Here is a 19,095-nt window from a genome sequence, read left to right on the forward strand (position 1 = left end):
AATGATGTTCTAACCAATCCTCTTTCCTTTAAATGTGTGTTCCACTCTCCCCGTTCTCCTGCTTTCCTTCCTCCCCACTAGAGATGCCATGAGAAAAGAAAGGTGGGAGAGACCAGTCGGTCTCAGAGTTCTCAGCAGCAGGTAAGCTTCCCCATGGGCAATGGAGAGCCAAATGGAGAACCAACATGCCAGCGGAGAAGTAACAGATTGAGGGGAAAGGAAGATGGTGTAGAAAGAACCAAGTCAAACAACACAGAAGACGCCAACACATAGGAGGATATTGTGATGGGCTTTAGTCAGCTCCCTGGTCCTCCTAATAGAGACACTATTCATGCAACTCAGCCTTGATTTGGCTTTGCTCTACTGCACTGTGCTTCATCCAAAAATAGTAGCTCAGTAATGTCAAGGACAGAGGAAAGGAGAAATAAATGTCCTGACAAGGAGGGCCACTGGAAACTGAAATGGGAGTTAGAAGGAAGCACTTTCCTGCAGAAACCTGAAGACTGAGAGAGGCACTCTCCTGGCCCAGTGCTAAAGCCAATGAAGCAGACTTCCCAACGCTTCCTCATCTCCCTAGGACAAAAAGATGAATCAAGTAGAAGTAGTAGACGGACTAACTTCAGTTCTCAAGGAATTTAAAGCCTGACAGACAAGCTGTCAATCTATGTCATTCTACTACTTCAGATCCTTTAATGGGTCTCCATTACCTAAAGTCCAAGGGTAGAGTGTGATATAAAGCTCTCTATGACCTGGCCCCTACCTAACTTTTCAGATACATTTTCAGAACTCCTGATCTTATATTTTGTGCCCTGACATTGGCAAACTGTTTGTAAGTTCCTCACCCAGACACCACGATGTGCCCTGTCTCTGGGCCCTTGTTCATGTGGCCCCATCACCCCGGAGCACCACTTCTTCCCTGTTCATTTCTATCTGTCTTCAAGCCTCCCTTGGGCATCATCTCCTCCACAGCATTTTCCTGACCCCCATAATACACTAAGTCCTTCTCAGCAGCCCCACCGCACCTGTGAATGCCTCTTTTTTGGTGCATTAACTGCTTTTCCTTGAAATTATATGTGTGTCCCCCACTAACTGTGAGGTCCTCTGAGGCAAGAACTGTGTCTGATTCACCTTTGTGTCTTGCACAGTCTTTGGCATACTGTATTTTTTCAGCATATACCTGTGAATCTAAATTCTACCAGATTTTAGAGTTCCATGAGGTTAGCTCAGTAATGAATTAATTTATTTATTTGTTCCAGACATGCTTATTGAGTGGTTTTGTTTGTTTGTCTTGCAGTACGCGGGCCTCTCACTGCTGTGGCCTCTCCCGTTGCGGAGCACAGGCTCTGGACACGCAGGCTCAGCGGCCATGGCTCACGGGCCCAGCCGCTCCGCGGCATGCGGGATCCTCCCAGACCGGGGCACGAACCCGCGTCCCCTGCATCGGCAGGTGGACTCTCAACCACTGCACCACCAGGGAAGCTTTGAGTGTATTACTTTATGCCAGGAACTCTTCTAGGTGCTGGGGAAACACCTGTGAACAGATGAGGGCTTTGTCCTCAGGGAGCTTACATTTTCATAGAAGGGAGATAGACCTTTGTCAAATAAACCAGTGTCCAAAGGAAACAGACTAGGTAATGACTGAGGGTGGGTAGGATGGGTTATTCCTATTTCAGTGAAGATGAGAGAATTTTAGTAAGGCAAACCTCAGAATAAAGTTGTGTTTTTCCCCCAGATAGTGATTTGGTAATATGGGAAATACAAACATACGCATGTGCTAATGTATGTTCACTTACGCTTATATTTATTTCATAAACTGTTTTAGAAGGATGATTACATAATCCTTAATCATAATTACTGTAGCAAAACATCATTGTATATTTATGTATGGTTTCACTTTTACGTATATTATTTTATTTGTTCTTAAGAACACAACAGAGGTCTTATTATCTCCATGTTATAGGTTAGGAAACTGAGGCTCAAATAAGATCAGTGGCTTATTCCAGGCCATATAGCCAGTAAAGTAATAAAGCTGGTATTCCCAATCAGGTTTTCTGATTTTAAACCCAGTATTCTTTTCATATATACTATGATGCCTCCTCAAAGCCTTTTCAATCCCGTTCTTCTCAGAGTGGGTTCCAACCCATTTCTTTTACTCTTGCTGGGCCTTTTTATGTAATACTTCACTCATATCAGACAGCTGGGAGGTTCCTAAAAGATTAACTATTGCCATGTCAGGATGTTCTTTAATGATCCCAAGAAAGTCACATTGTCAACAGTGCCTAAGAGCATTTATCTAAAAGCTATTTTTTAAACTTACAAACATGTGATTTCATTTGGCAAATATTTATTGAGCGCCCACAAGGTGCTAAGAACAATTCTAAGAGCTGGGGACACAACAAGAACAAAAATATGACAGACATGTTAAAACACAAAACCACGAAAAGGAACAAGGTGGGGATGTTTGTGATGCTTGAGTGGACATAAATATTGAATTGATAACTAGGGCATGCAGAGTACTTCAATAATTGGATGATAACATGGACCCTCTCTGTCACACTTTTACTCTGGTATCAAGTTAGGAGCTGTGCACACAGGTGAAATCCACAATCACTTTGACTCAAGAGTGGAGCCAGCAATATCACAAAAACAAAAAACCCAATCCAAAAATGAGCAGAGGACATAAATAGACATTCCTCCAAAGAAGACGTACAGATGGCCAAAAACTACATGAAAAGATGCTCAACATCACTAATCATTAGAGAAATGAAAATCAAAACCATAATGAGGTATCACCTCACACCAGTCAGAATGGCCATCATCAAAAAACCTATAAGCAATAAATGCTGCAGAGGGTGTGGAGAAAAGGGAACCCTCCTACACTGTTGGTGGGAATGTAAACTGATACAGCCACTATGGAGAACAGTATGGAGGTTCCTTAAAAAACTACAAATAGAACAACCATACGACCCAGCAATCTCACTACTGGGCATATACCCTGAGAAAACCATAATTCAAAAAGAGTCATGCACCACAATGTTCACTGCAGCTCTATTTACAATAGCCAGGACATGGAAGCAACCTAAGTGTCCATCGACAGATGAATGGATAAAGAAGATGTGGCACATATATACAATGGAATATTACTCAGCCATAAAAAGGAATGAAATTGAGTTATTTATAGTGAGGTGAATGGACCTAGAATCTGTCATACAGAGTGAAGTAAGTCAGAAAGAGAATAACAAATACCGTATACTAACACATATATATGGAATCTAAAAAAAAATGGTTCTGAAGAACCCAGGAGCAGGACATGAATAAAGATGCAGGCGTAGAGAATGGACTTGAGGACATGAGGGGGGGGAGGGGAAGCTGGGTGAAGTGAGAGAGTGGCATGGACATACATACACTACCAAATGTAAAATAGATAGCTAGGGGGAAGCAGCTGCATAGCACAGGGAGATCAGCTCGGTGCTTTGTGACCACCTAGAGGGGTGGGTTAAGGAGGGTGGGAGGGAGACACAAGAGGGAGGGGATATGGGGATATATGTGTACATATAGCTGATTCACTTTGTTGTACAGCAGAAACTAACACAACATTGTAAAGCATTTATGCTCCAATAAAGATGTGACAGATAGATAGATAGACAGACAGATAGATAGATAGATAAAAGAGTGGAGCCAGAACTTAACTTTCAGGTGTGAAGTAACTGTAGTTCCAAAGATAAAAACTATTTTGTGCCACACACAAAGTATCAACAATCTGGAAAAGAAATCCCATAGGGTCTTCACCATGTCCCCTTTTTGAAAAAAATGAAACATAAAAGCACCCAGCTCAGCTTAAGGCAGCTTAGAGCCACAAATGGCCAGAGGTGACAGAAAAAGAAAGAAAGAGATAGGGAAGGGAAGAAGAGGTTGTAAAATAACTGCTAACTGTTCTAAGGGGAAACAGTTTAAAGTGGGTAAGTGGGATTTATCAAGGAGGGAAGTCTCAACATAGCTGGAAGCTTTTACTGTTTACGAAATTGTCAAAGGGAAATGCCAGGAACATGAGAAGAATGTCCTAGACTTTCCCACAGAAGAGTGAATTATAATGATTAAATGCAAAGAAAGACTATGCCAGGATTTCATTAAACTCAAAGCTATCTGTTTAAAGCACTCAGACAAATGAGAAGGCCTCCCAACTCCCTAAGAAAGACCATACTATATACGTAAAGGAGAGATGGTGCAGAAGTTTATATTAAGTTCTTGTTTCGCCTACCACTTCCTTCACTGTTTTGGACTTTCTTTCTTCTTTCTTTCTTGATCTGGATGTAAATTCTGTTTAGCTGCTAGCTAAGATGTGTGCATATTTTTATTACTATTACTGTCATTTCTGTCATTGACACTGGTTTTCAGAATTGTCTTTAATTTTTAAGCTATTAAGTACCACTTTTCACAGACTTTTGAAGCCGTCCGCCCTCCACCTGGACAGTGTAGCGTGTGAGTATGTGGGTGTGCGTGTGCGTGTGTGTGCAGATTTTAGTTACTTTAGGTTCTGCATGGATAAAATCAGCAGAGATATCTTCATGTTTTTATGAGACTTGTTTCAAAATATTCGGGGCATCCTTCCCAATTGATAGATTTGAGGTTGGGAAATTGCTCCTTTGTCTCAAAATACATAATGGAGCGATGGTTCAACGTAATTGTGTGCAGGGGAAAATTAGTCCTGGAGGCTACCCCTAGATCCAGTCCAGGGGAAACTCCAGGCTCAGGGCTGTTTGACGACAAAAATGGACGAGCTCTCCACAGCAATCAACGCCTAAATCATTCCTGAGCTACAAACGTGGAACAAGAATGCTCCTATCTATTTCTGATGAGAGTGCAATCCCAATGGAGTGATTTAACAGTGTTTAAGAATCTTTCATGGTTCATTAGACAGAGTAGTTTATATCGTTATTCTATTCAAATCGGAGTAAATCCCAGGGAAGAAGTGCTCTATGTCTACTGCAGTTCCGTCGGGAATGACCTGTAGAGTCCCTGTAGCCAGCAGAAGCCTAGGTAATGTCCAGCAGAGAGAGGAAAACTCTCTAAGACTTTTCTCCTGTCATTTTTCCTTCAGAACAAGAACAATACAAAGCTGTAACTGGATTTTTCCCTCCTTTGTCATGTCTCCCCTTCCTCCCCCTTTCTCTCAATGCACACATGGTTTATTGCAGCGAGGCCCAGCTCAAATATCAATTCTTCTCCAATGCTGACTCCCACCTAAAATGTATCTGTTTCCTCAGCTCAATGAGATCACTTCATCTGTGGCACTGAACACATAGTGTCCTGAGCTATAATTGTTCCCTTACAGATCTCATCTCTCTTCCCAGATTACAAAGTCTTCAAACACGGAGACCCTGGTTTGCAAAGAGCCATTAAGGTTAGTTACAGCACGAAAAAGGTACCCAATGATTATCTGATAAATGTCTCCATTCAATAAATAATTATTATGCACCTGCTCTATGCCAGGTATAACAGACGCAACTCCTGTCTAGACACAGCTCACAGCCGAGTGGCGTGAGTGAAAGCACGTGTGATGCCATCTTACATGTAACTGATGTGTAACAAATTTCAAATAACCATAAGAATAAAACATGTGCCCTGAGAGGAGGCTCATAGCATGTCACAAGGAATCTTTATCTACAAGAAAGAACACTGTTAGCTTCTCAAGGAATTTCCACAGGGAAATGGTATAGCTATCTGAGGCAACCAAGATGACACTGTGTGCCAAAAGAACTCCAGCAAATCAAGTGTGATTCTTTTTGCCTCAACAACTGACCTTAGAGATTGAACTTACACTTGACTGAGGCTCCTTTGCTCTCAGACAGAGGTCTCAACACATTAGCTCAATAGTAATAAATGAGTAATGGTAAAGCCCCACTGCTTTCTCACAGTTGCGAGTCCTCAGGGAGGAAAAAAAAAAAAAAGGAAAACCGAGTCTTCTGGGCCTTAATATTATATTCTGAGAATTTTCCTTCATCTCGAATAATGAGACTCTTGGGAACACCAAGGTTAGCAAAGGTAAAATAATACATATGTTATGTTTTAGACAAGACACACAACCACAAATTGAGCCACTTTTAGCTAAGGCTTCCCTACTTGCCAAGTCAAAAATACAAAATCAAACTTCACACGGGTCTAGTTCCTTGCGATTTCAAAATTCCTTTCATCTGAGTTACTTCATTTAATTTATAAAGCACAGATACCTGTGGGATCAGGTTCCTCATTAGTTAGATGAGGAAACAGAACCACAGGGTACTTAAGTGGAGAACCCAAGGTCCTGCAACCAGCTTAACCTGGGCTCAAAACCTAGGGCCTCTACTTTTAAGTCCACAGTCTTTTCTGCCACAACCTATGGCCTCATAGAATAGATTAGAGGACAGATCCAGTCACTGAACTGAAAATTTCATTTGTTCTCAGACAGTCAGTGCATTAAATGGAGTGCGTGAACCTTACCTCTTTAAGGCAGCCCATGAAGTTGTTGCTGACGGGTGAGCCGGGCAAGTCAGCGGTACTGGGGCTTCCTCCCACATAGAAGAAGTCATCTGAGCCCAGCATGGTGTAGTCTTCTTGAGTGTAGCCCGTCGTGGTAAGGATGCCATCCACAGAGATTGTCACCTGGTGGAGGGACATAGGGACAAAAAAAATCCCAACAATGACCTTACAGTCCTTATCAAAACCCGGGGGCTTCCCCTACCTGTGGCGTCACTTTCATTAAGATTTGGGTGAGGTATTCTTTCTAATTTGGATTGATTTTGGTATGTGCAGCCAAGTTCCATTTTCTGGTCTGCCTCCCTGTGGCCCAAGCCTCCAGTGTTTCCCTGCCGACTCCTGGGAGAGTTTTTCCGGAACCGCCAAGCTGAGCAACTCGCTCTACCCATTGCCCTCTCCACTCAAGTCAGGCTAGAAAATGGAACTATCCTCAAGACGTCTCAGTTCATTGGTAAAAGGATCATTTGCTTTTGAAAGATTGTAATTTACAGTGGTTGTGAGAAACAGCAAAGGAGATGTTTGACAATGGGGTTTGTTAGGGGGTTGGTCTTTGGTTGTTGATGGTTTTTTTCTTTTTTCTTTTCTTTTTCTTTTTTTTATTTGTTTCTTTTTGGGCTCACACCACGCCGACAAACATGCATTCAGGGAGGGAAGGAAAAGGGTCTTGATTTTGATGAGTCATGGGTGATACATGCCACGGACTGCCCAGGACACCAACCCCTGTCCTCCCTTGTCTGCCATCACCACCAGCCAGGGAAGAAATGATCCAAACCAAAAAAAAGGCAATGCTAACAAAAAGAAAAGGAAATATGAGGCATAATAGCCAAAACAACAACAATGCCCACAGGAAATAAACAGCACCCATACACCCAACATCCATGAAAGGCGCAGAGGGCACAGAGAAGAGACGGGGCCTCGAAGCGTGCACGCACCGCACACTGACACACCCATGCGAAAATCATCTGGAGCCGAGAGAGAAGGCAGAAGAATAAAAGGGAGGGAAATGGGACAAGGGTGAGGAGCACTAAAGAAGAGAATCAAAATCCACTTCACACTTACATGCACTAATAAACCAGCTGAAAAACGAGAGGGGAGGGAAAAGAAGAACACACACTCGAAACTAGAGGGCAGTCTTTCCCCTGCCTGCCACCACCTCCCTTACTAACAAAAAAAGAAAAGAAAAAGTCCAAACCCAACCCCAAAATATATGAAGGGTGAGAGGAGCATGAAGAAGCGTGGAGACAAAAAAAGAGAGAGAGGAGAACGTGGAGTGGGGTTGATGACTGGTAGGTTGTTAGTACTGAGGGGGAAAAAAACGAGGGAACAGATTCTGATGCCCAGGGGGAAATTCACGAGACAGGAACATGCCATGCAGAGTTTGTACGGAGAACACAAATTGGCACAGCTCCCTTTGGCCAAGGTGGGAAAGTAAGGTGAAAGGAGGGAAAGGAAGAATACAGAAAGTCGAGTACTTTCCTCTCCAGATCACCTGTGGCAGCTGTGGCCAGACAAAAGGGAAAGAAAAAAGGGATTCGGGAGTGGGGAAGGGGGAAAAGAAAGGACAAGTGAGGGGTAGGAAGACACACACGGAGAGAAGAAAGTCCTCAACAGAAATCTCTGTTGTCCCTAGTCTGTAACTTGGAACTTGCAAAATAAGAAAACAAAACAAAACGAATTTAGCTCAACAAAGAACATTTCTTTAAAAAAAAAAAACCCTTTATTTAGGAAAAAAAAAATTACAAAGTAGAGAAAAGGAAAACTGTCCCAACCAAACTCATCCAAATATTGTCAGGACAGGTGCATGCCCTTCCATTTTCTTCTTAAAGAAAAGGAAAGGCTTGTATTTAATTCAACAAAAAATTTTAAAAGAAGAAACAACTCTAAAGAGGATAAAAGGGGGTTTGGGGGAGGAAAAGGGGGGCAACACACGGCAAACCCAAAAAAAGAGACAATAAGAATGATATCTACCAGACAATGTAGTTTGTTTACCATAGCGTGTCCGATGCCTGAGTGCTTTGCGGAAAAGGGGGAAGAAAGGAAATTAAAAATTGTGAACAGAACGATTGTTAATTAAAAAAACTAAAAACAAAGATGAGTCGTTAGGGTGTTAGTACATTAGTCGGTTAGTAAAATGACACATTGCATGAATGATCTTGTGTTAGTTTTTCAAAAAAAAGGCACCCGACACAGAAGAAGAGAGTGGGGGAAGACAATGAGACCAAGACTCTATGGAAAACCTTGGAACCTGGGGCACAGCCAGGAAAGGAGCTGCAGTCCACCTTGTCTGTGTAACTCCCCTCTTGCCCCAAATACCACTCAGACCAGACCTCACCCCAGTCAGAATTAGCGTCAAACTTTCCAAGAGCTGTTCTGAAAGAACACCGCACTGCTCCCTTCCCACCCTCTAGCACAAACACAATCCACCTGTCCTGAAAGAAAAGACCCCCAGGGGTTTATCGTTCCACAGGTGGATAAATAGAGAGAGCTGAAATACCAATAATTTGGGGGATTGTTTTTTCACACCTGTCTCTGATTACATGCATGGACAATCATGATTTTCTCCTAGGACAAAAAGATCTTAAAACATTTACAGGTCACATCTAGCATAGGAAGGCTACATATGTAGTTTACTCTGGGTTTCCGTAGGTAATGTAAAGATCCACGGACCCCCTTGATTTTGTGTGGATTTGTGCGGCAGGAGGGCAACTTCCTCCTCTTTCCTGTTCTCTCAGGTTGAAATAACTGTGTCGTTAGAACGCATCAAAATAGTTGGAGTCTCCTTCACCAGCCAATAATGTTACTTTGTTTACTTTGCCAGAATGTCTCCTGTTAGACTCACTCTCTCCTCATTCCTTTTTAAGAATGCTTTTCAAGCTTTTAAGCAATTTCTTGCATGGATAGCAGAGAGAGGACTGGCAGGTTAAACATGATTAGAGAAGCCCTACAATTAGTCTTTTCTCCGCTGTTTTCAAATGTTAAATTGCCAACACACCCGGAGCTGGGAGTCTGGAAGGCTACAAGATGGTTAACCCCAGTTTTGTGTTTGTGGTTTGACTAAAGTGGCATACAAAGGTAAAGCACTTCCTGTGATGGCCATGACCTTGGACTCAGGTCCTGGTTATAATTTAGAACAGATAATCCACATTCCCTCCATTAATCAGAACCCCCAATGAAGTACCTGACCTTGGCCTGACTTGGCCCAAAAGTAGAACCGTAGCAGATGACCAAAAAGGAAGAAAAGGGGAAAGTTCTGCTCCATTTGGTAAGGAAACCCCAAGTAAGCTTTCCTCAGATGAATCTCTACCACAGAAGCCATTCAACCTTACCAAAAGAGGAGGCGAGACTGCCATCAGCTTATTGTCAAATATTTATGGAGTGATTTACAGTTTAACTGAAATAGACAGGGGCTTCCCACCCCTTCAAATGTATCCTAGGGAACCCAAAAAGATGTTATAAATGTATTTTTAATGGGAAAAATAATAATCTTAGCTGACTCAGGGTTGAGAGGATTGTATTTGCAAAATCAACTCTGCTTTTCTGAGATTTTTTTCTTCTTTCAATAAATTGCATTTGGATACACAATTCAGTCCAGATTCCGACGCGGTCCAATTTTAGGTGCACCTTCTCTACAAGATTCATACTCTTTCTGCCGAGAAATGCCCCCAACACCCTAGGGCCTCAGTAGCCTTGTCTTGCGAGCTCTGCTTAGCTGCATCCATGGGGACAGACAGAGGAAGTCACCTTTGAAAGAACACTCAGCATGTAAATCATGTGCATGTCCCAGCGAGTCTAGCACCCAGACCATGGATGAGCTCATAATCCTTCTGGAACATAAGGTGCTTTGCATATTTAGCCACCACGCGTGGAGGACTGTAATCACCATCTCACAAATGGAAAATGTGGTGTGGAAAGGTTAAACGCTTTGTCCAAGGGCACAGAGAGGAGTCGGCTCTTAGAACCTGGAAGAGAAACCGTATAGTTTTGCCTTCCTCTGCTTGTTCAGACTCACTCAGCACAACCAATATCTGAACTACAGTTTGGTTCATCCCCAGTTCAGAGTAAAGGGCTGAATTAGGGCCCAAGTCTATTTTAGAAAAGTGTTTTTAGTGGAAATGAAAGTGAGCCTTTTCCAGCTAATTGGAATCACTCTAGAACGGCAAAGAAGCATGTGGGGTGGGAGAGAGAGAGAGAAACGGATTGGCTGGTGAGACCCACAACCTGATTCCGCTCCCCAGTACGTGCAAATCCCCCCTTAACTGACTAACGCCAGAAGGGTATTACTGTGCGACTACCAATCAAAACCGACAAAAGGTCATATTCTACTTTTTGCTCTAGTCTCTGCTACTCAAACCTTTCAAGCCCTTATATGTTAGCAAATGAAAATTTGATGTGGGCTCTCTCGGCAGCTGACGGGGACTCTCCTGTAAGTACAGGTGGGGAAAGATGAAAGGAAACATCAGCAACAGGATTCTTTGGCCTTGCAGGAGAAACATAGAACGGTGATTCAAAAATGTGCGACCTATGTGTATGAAGATGATGGGGGATTCCTTAGGATTTGGCACCTTCATCACAGATAGAATAGAATCTCCAACCACGGGGCTTCCTTGACATGCTTAAGTGTGGATGGAAATGGGCATTTCGAATATTGTGTGTTTCCAATGTGGCGGAGCCTTTTCCATTTACTGAGCATTATTAAGGAGTTAACACTTTTATCAAACAGAAAACACAGGCAAACACCTGTCAGTTCTCATGCTTTCATGTTTACATTAGAAGGCATTAAATCAATCACACTGCAGAAGGAAATTTGATAAGCACCTTCTGGAAATTTACATAACGCTTTCTGATTTAATAAAGGATGAATGCTGTCCAACTGGGTTTAATGACAAACTCACAAGTAGAAAAACCAAGCGAAAACAGAACCTGAAAATGGCAGCCTCAGAACAGACCTTGACTTTTACAGGAAGTGTTTTTAATTTTTTCCTGATGTGGGCTGGTGAGGTGTTACTATTGTTGTTATTGTTATCATTATTATTAGTTATGAAACGGAAAACAGCTTCACTGGGCCAAGGCTTTCTGAGAGTGTTGTCACCTGATGGAGTTGCCTGCTTAGAATCAGCAAGTGATGGGAGTTCTCAAGCACGTACAGAACCAGGAAAGGCTGCTCCAAAGTTGACTTTTTTATGTGGGTCCTTCCACTTTCCAGGCCTCCTAGTCAACTGAAGAGCGTCAGAGGTAGAGACAGGGGCAGTAAAGTATACCACAACCCCAAGGAACAGAGAAACAAAGGAATTCAGAAAGATCCCAGCGAATTCACTCCGAGGCTAGAGGTTAACACAACAACCCAACAGAAAGAATAAAAGTGGACGAGGGGTTGGTAAATTAAAAGGAAGAGAAAAAGAAAGACTTCTTCTGGAAGGAATTAAAATTATGGCATCATGGCAATGGCTAACTTAATTAAAAAGAAAAACATATATTCAAAGAATGAGAAAAATCTACCAAGCTGCAGAAACAAAACGCTAACCCCTAACTGATTTAACAATAATACAATATTCAAAGGTAATCAAGAAACTGATAAAATGGAAAGCAAAACAAAAGGAAAGTATTTATAACTTTTATCTATACAACTGAATTTTTTTTTTTCTTAAATAACAAGCACAAATGGAAAATTGAAGTAAGAGAAGAAACATATTTTAATAATTATCCTTGTGAAATTGTAAAGGCTGGGAGAAAGTCTGACTTCGACAAATCCAAACCCATCGGGTATCTCTACCCCTCTCCATGTAACCTAACCCACCACCTACTTCACAGACTTCCTCCCCAGCCACCTAAGGGGAGCCTCTGGGCACTCTCTCCCCTCAGCCATTACCTGCCGGAGGTTGCGTGTCACTTTGACATCATGCCAGGCGTTGTCATTGAATTTTCCATTCACTGGCTCCACAATGGCCTCAAAGGCCCCAGACCCCAGGTTAATGACCAAGGAGACTGCGCCATCCTTCAGAGCCAGGTTGACATAGTCAGCCGACTTGCCCGTGTGCAGAATAAGCCCGTTCCGCTGCCAGGTCTTAAAGGACAGGGTGATTTCATCACTGCTGCTCTGGATTGGGTTCTGAGACAGGTCGTAGCACAGGTACTCTGAGCCTCGGAAAGTGGCCACATTCTCCTCTCGAGCTACAGAGAAAGAAAAGTGGAAAGCAGTCAACACTTGACTGGCATGAGCCAGGTCTATGCAAATACCAAACAGAACACACACACACACACATACACACACACACACACACGCACGCACACGCACACAGGGCAGTGTCCCTGCCAGAGGCCTGACACCAGCACAACACCCCCTCTAACTCTTCCACAAGACTCGTATCTAACCACCAGGGAAACTAGTAGAGAAGGTAACTGCAGAGAAGTTATATGTCCACACAGGGGTAGAAGACTAACACGATGGTGCAGGAAAGCCTGCTACCTTTCCTTCAAATTTTCTCAGAGAAAAACCTAAAGGGAAATTTCATGCAAAATGGTAAAGTGAGGTTTACTTGCTTTTGCATCAATATTGGCTTTTATTTCTTTTGTTTGTTTTTTTGCAGTACGCGGGCCTCTCGCTGCTGTGCCCTCTCCCGTTGAGGAGCACAGGCTCCGGACGCACAGGCCCAGCGGCCATGGCTCACGGGCCCAGCCGCTCCGCGGCACGTGGGATCTTCCCGGACCGGGGCACGAACCCATTTCCCCTGCATCGGCAGGCGGACTCTCAACCACTGCGCCACCAGGGAAGCCCAATATTGGCTTTTAAATGCTTGTAGAAGAGCTGGTTTAGAATGGATAATTAACTGTTCTGACAAAGGGTTCTTTAGCTCTAGGTACCTTTTATTGAACGATAACTAAAAATCAATTAGCCTGAAAGATTTGGCTCTAATTTCCATCCATCCATAACCCAAGCTAACTTTGGTTTCCATGGTAGAGTCCTGTGCCCAGTGGAACATGACTGGGTTTTTAAAGAGGAGGTTGGACCTGAGGAAATGCTTGAGCAGATGAGGAAAAGGGAACAGAATGGAATTTGGTAAAATATGTTTTGATAAGATAGCAATACTTCCCTTACAGTCAAAGGGACCTCTGCCCTAGAGGTCTCCTGTTTGAGATGGCCTGGTCTGACCATCCTACGGAACATCTCTCTCCACAGGACCAGGGGTCCACAGAGCCAACATGGCATTCCACTGGGACTCATACTCTCTGTCAAGACCATATTCGAGACCCTGGGGTCCTGTAATTCCCTACCCAAAGAGCCCCAAGTCTGTTTCCAGGGGTTGTGCAGTCCTCCTTCCTGGATCCATTCTCTGAAGGCAAATCATGCTCTCAGTGTGCATATCTCAAGGTCTGAGGGCTAACCCTGGGGGACTGTTTGCACAGGTCTGGACAGAGCTTTGTCATGTGGGTCAAGGCATCCACATGCATTTATACCAGACCTCTGTGATACAGGATGGAGCTGAATGTGGGCAGAGGAAGCGGAAAGGCCACAGGCTGAGGACCAGAGGGGCTGGCTCTCCCTGTGTTGGTATTTCCCAATGCAGAACTCCTAGGAATCCAAAAACTCTAAATGTGAACCTGACTTAACCAGGTAGTGTCAAAGGTCTATTTTTCAAGGTTAAGAGAACAGAATGTATTCTATTTAATTATTTGTTGATGTGATTTATAACACAGACACTCAGCACGTACACCTCCATTTGTCCTCTTGTCAGGCAGCCTCATTTAGAGAGTGGCCTACTTCATATCAGCGTTGGTCAAAAGCACCTCCTCAATGAAAAGAAATGGGCGACTACAAGTTTAGATATGCAGCTTCCCTTTAAAGAGGGGTGGCATGGTCTACAAAGTAAGGTTGAGGGGACTCTATTTTCCCTTCTCCGCCTTATTCACCAAAGCTTGTCCACACTAATTCATATCCTTATCGACCATCATAGCCCTTGGTAAGTTCCCTAAGTAAAATCAAATAAGTATTTTCTCATCATGAGGTAAAGGAGTCACTCTTACAATGTGAAGAGATGACCACCCAATATATACTGTTGAATTCACTGCAGCATCACATCATTAAAACATGAGCCTTAACTTCACACTCCAGAGAGTCAGAAGAGATTAAGTGTGTCCTAAATCTTCCAGAGGGCCTCAAGGATGTGTGTACACCTACACATTTCTGTTTGCACACACACTGGTATAAGCAAAAGGGACTTGTCCACCTCTAGGGGACCAGTGTTGTTTACACATACAAGGAGCGAGTACTACTCAGCACATAACCCATGCCAGATGCATTTTACCAAAATTAGTTCCCCCGAAATCACAGAGCAGAAATTTGGCACTGTCTGTCTGTTTGAAACGGGTCCATCCATGCAATCCCCTACTGCCCTATCTTCATGATCTCTCATTTCTAAAGAAATGGTTTTGTTAAAATTCAACTGGACAAGCTCTTGTTCAGTAGACTGGATGTAACCCTAATTTAGAGCAGAAGATAGCAAATCAAATTCACTTATCACCACTAAGCTCTTTTCCTAACAATGCAAATGTACACACAGCCAACTACTACGCCTGTCCTTGGCACCCCACATGGTATATTAGTGGGAGTCTTCTATAAACATTTAAGTTACACCTTGTGTGCCCAGTGAACTGAGATAAATGAGCAAGGAAGCTTCTTTTTTTTTTTTTTAATCTGGTACGCGGGCCTCTCACTGCTGTGGCCTCTCCCGTTGCGGAGCACAGGCTCCGGACGCGCAGGCTCAGCGGCCATGGCTCACGGACCCAACCGCTCCGCGGCATGTGGGATCTTCCCGGACCAGGGCACGAACCCGTGTCCCCTGCATCGGCAGGCGGATTCTCAACCACTGCGCCACCAGGGAAGCCCAGGAATGCTTCTAAAGAGAAGCCTCAATTAATCATTGAGTACCCTTCAAAGGGGGAAGGGCCTGACACAGAACAGCAAGGCACCAAGATATTATTTAATGTGCTATGTGGTGCTTAATATTTTTTATATAATTAGACTAAGGAGTCTATCAAAATAATAAATCTTAGAGCTTTAAAGGATTTTAGAGATTGCCTGATTTAACACCCTTATTTTATTAAGGAAGAAACTGATGACTAGGAATTAAGTCAGTTGCCCAAGACCAGACAGTTAGTTCGACTCTGGACTTCTACCGCCTCTGGACCTTCCTCTAAATATCAGTTACCTTTCCTTTTGCCCATCATTCTGGATACAGCACATGCTCCTACTCTGCTTCTCAAAGGGCATGAATGATTCCACTGAACCATGTACTGACTTACAAACCATCACAAACCTTGAATAAACTGAGCCAGAGACCTAATCCTCCTACCCCATGTAAATCACATTTACTCATCAAAAGAAATGTTTCCCTTCCCTGCATCCCCACCCCCCGCCCCCGGAATCCATGTGTTTAAAATAAAAGAACTTGTTTTATGTGGAAGGCCATAGAAGAAAAATGACATCATTAAGAGAAGAGGCTATCACAATAAATAAATAAGAAATAAAACCCACGTGAGGAAAAAAGTCTATGTAAATCACATGCATATGTATGCTAATGTCCATGCAAATTCATCAATGAAGATTTTTATGTAGCCTTGAGAGTACATTCCTTTGCAAATACCTAATGAAAACTGCTGCAAAAGTTCACAACCTTCCCAATCTCTTCATTCAATGATGAATTTTCCCAGTTTACCCTTTCCCTGGGCTGGAGAAAAACACCAGAGCAGCATCACCCCAGATGCTGGCTGTCTCCTTCACATGTCAACAAACAATCGACCACCGAAAGCTACTCTCTGAATCGTATTCTAGATAAGCAAAATCATATCATTTTTAATTCATGGGATACTTTCCTCCTGATTGTTACAGGAAGGAGAGGCATAGGCAGTGCATGACCCAGCCTTTAAAAGAGCAAATAAGGGGCTTGCAAGAAGAAAGAGAGAGGACCTTGAAGAAATTCTTCCTTTGTATACTCTCACAACTGACATTTTTCTCCTAAAATCTCAATCTGTCTTAATTTCCTTCCAGTGGCTAAAGCTCGAGCATTTTCTTATCACCTTGAAAACCATACATACCAAGTTGATAGTGAACAAAACTAAAAGGTGCAAAACCAAATAGTGACAAACACATTTCTAAGCCCATTCAATTCTCCAAACTCTCCATTAGAAAAATGTAAGACTGCCCCAAATCTGTTTTCTATACTGAGTGTTTACACTGAGGAGGAGGTTGAAGAGACAATTCAGTCACCTTGTATGTATTCAGGCTAAATAGGTAGAGAAAATGAATGCAGGGGATTACGTAACACAGTAACACACAACAGCTTAGCATAAGGCTACAGATTGGCAAGAGGGTAGGCACTGACATGGCTAATGGACTGTTTAGATTCATTTAGATTATATCACCCCAAAGTTTACAATCAATTGGATAAGTGTTAAAATAAAAATGTTACTCTCACTGCACGAAAAGCAGAGCTCAACCCCGTATGACAACAAACCGTTTACCCATTATTTGTAAGTGTCCAATTGATTAAATACTAGATGCAATCGAGATAAGTATAACTCAAGGTTTTGAATCAGTTTGTGTAAGATATATAAAGCACTGATCTTTCAAATGGCTTGCTAATCCAAGTACTGATATACACATTGCATTAACAAGCATTTACTCAGTCCTATTTTCCACTCTCTCCCAAAAAACATCCAACTACTGATTTATGTAATAATTCTATTTCTCTGAGAAATTCCAAAACAGATTAAAATATTCTGTCATTTTTTTATTACCATACAACCTAAGAGGTATGAAGAAATGCATATCACTGTTGAATTGGGCCTGTGGTTCCTGATAGCTTGGTGTCCTAGGCTGTGAGATCAAGAAATTTGGACCTTACTCTGAAGGTTCTGAGGAACGACCGCATAATTTTACTGAGAGGATGGAGGGTCAGATTTGTATTTTTAAAATACAAGATTATGCAGCCCAACTTCTGCTGGGTTGAGAGTGAACTGGAAAGAAATGAGAGCTGAAGGCAGAGAGCCCAGTTAAAAGAAGGGAACACATGAACCACTTTTCCAGGGGGTGCCTGAAACTGGTTCAACCTGAATGTTGATATAACCCAGTGAGATTTGCATTTCTTTGGGCAAGAATGGAAGCAAAAGTTCCTAGAAGAGACAACCTAAGGAACTGAGAGGCAGACATTCTGGAAAACCAGAGGCCATAGGATACTTAAGATCCAAATGCAGCCAAGGAAAACCAAGGGCCAGAGGTAAAAATTGAGGACAAGGACACAGCACTAGGCATGAAAGGGCTCAAGTGAGAACAGGTCAGGAATGCGTAAGGAAGGATTCTATTCCCAGTTTTTAAAATATCATATATTTCCAAATGCTCAAATGCTTTCTTAATTGTTGTTTGTATTCCCTCAACACTCTGTGAGGTCACTTTGCTATGATTACATTAATGTAAGGAAGAGGGGGCACACAGTTTACATAGGGCATCCAAGGAGCTTGGAAGCATTTAGGCCAGTTCCAAAACCTTAGCCTTCTCAGTCCACTGCTTTTGCCACCACATCACACCACCTCGCCAGGAACTCAAATTCTCAGGGAATAGGTACCTAGGGTCCTGTATCTGACATCCTGCAACTGCATGAAGTTCCATGTGTCAAAAGGAGAAACCACTGACAGTGACAGGTAAGAGCCCACTCAGGCAACAGGAGCCCACGCAGGGGCGTCAGGGAGTGGGGCTGGCTCTATTCCAAAATTCCCTGGTAGCAGGTTGGAAAAAGTCAAACTGAGATCACACTCTTCACCGTCATCAGCCAGAGAGCCCGAGAAATGGAATTTTTAGGTACCCCTTGGCAGAGCCTATGAAAATGCCAACCCCTCTGGAGTGGCTGCAGGCACTGGTCCTGAGCAGAACACCTGCCGTTCTCTAGAAACGGAGGGGGAGCCAGCTTCTGAGGACATGCCCCAGAGACAGAGGCAAAACTGTTCTCATCTTTGAATCATCTGTCCTTCAACTGGCCTCCGCTGCAGCATGGTACTGTAGTCTGCACCAATGCAGAGATAACCCCGGCTGGCCATCTTGGCCGGCCAGCCCTGGAACTAAGGACGCACAAAAACACGAGCTACTGCTGCCCTCCCTGCCAGACAAAGGGATGTCCTGCGGTCCTGGGGCTGGCCCGCTGACTCCCTTCCTCTGATCCACAAATTCAGCAGGGACAGCACTGTCCCTCCTCCGTTGGTGCAGCTGCAACGTGAGGTTTTCAGGTTCTTAAGTTGTAAACTAACATATCACCCAATTCTACGCAGGCAAAGAAGCCATGATGATGACGGAAGAAGGACAAGCCCAACGCAAGGGGTACACAAAGCAGAAATAAACTTTTTGAGAAGGCCACAGTTCCACAGTTGTTCTACTCATTCCTACAGGGACCACATATCCACTCAATTCTGAAAGTCGCCTTGAGCTACAACACCAGTTTGGGTTGTTTGCTGGCAAAGGAACAAGTTAAGGCAACTGTGAGTTTGTTCTTGCACAATTCTGTTTTCTTTCCATGCAACCTGCTAAGAATGCAACATCCA

General features: G+C 43.2%; 1 protein-coding gene across 27 annotated transcripts in view; it reads right to left on the bottom strand.

Moving 5' to 3' along the window:
• The window catches only part of NRXN3 (neurexin 3), a 1,710,573-nt gene that overhangs the window by 1,228,144 nt on the left and 463,334 nt on the right, over nt 1–19,095 (bottom strand). For 15 of the 27 annotated variants that reach the window (XM_067027952.1, XM_067027949.1, XM_067027965.1 and 12 more), the window contains 3 exons: nt 12,380–12,681; nt 8,503–8,526; nt 6,478–6,639 (listed from right to left, as the gene is read on the bottom strand). In XM_067027952.1, coding sequence (XP_066884053.1) covers nt 6,478–6,639; nt 8,503–8,526; nt 12,380–12,681 — 488 coding nt within the window. The remainder of the gene's footprint in view (nt 1–6,477; nt 6,640–8,502; nt 8,527–12,379; nt 12,682–19,095) is intronic. The other 12 variants (XM_067027973.1, XM_067027953.1, XM_059057591.2 and 9 more) reach the window with 1 other exon arrangement.

The sequence above is a fragment of the Kogia breviceps genome, chromosome 3, assembly GCF_026419965.1.
Source record: "Kogia breviceps isolate mKogBre1 chromosome 3, mKogBre1 haplotype 1, whole genome shotgun sequence".
NCBI classification, from domain to species: Eukaryota; Metazoa; Chordata; class Mammalia; order Artiodactyla; family Physeteridae; genus Kogia; species Kogia breviceps.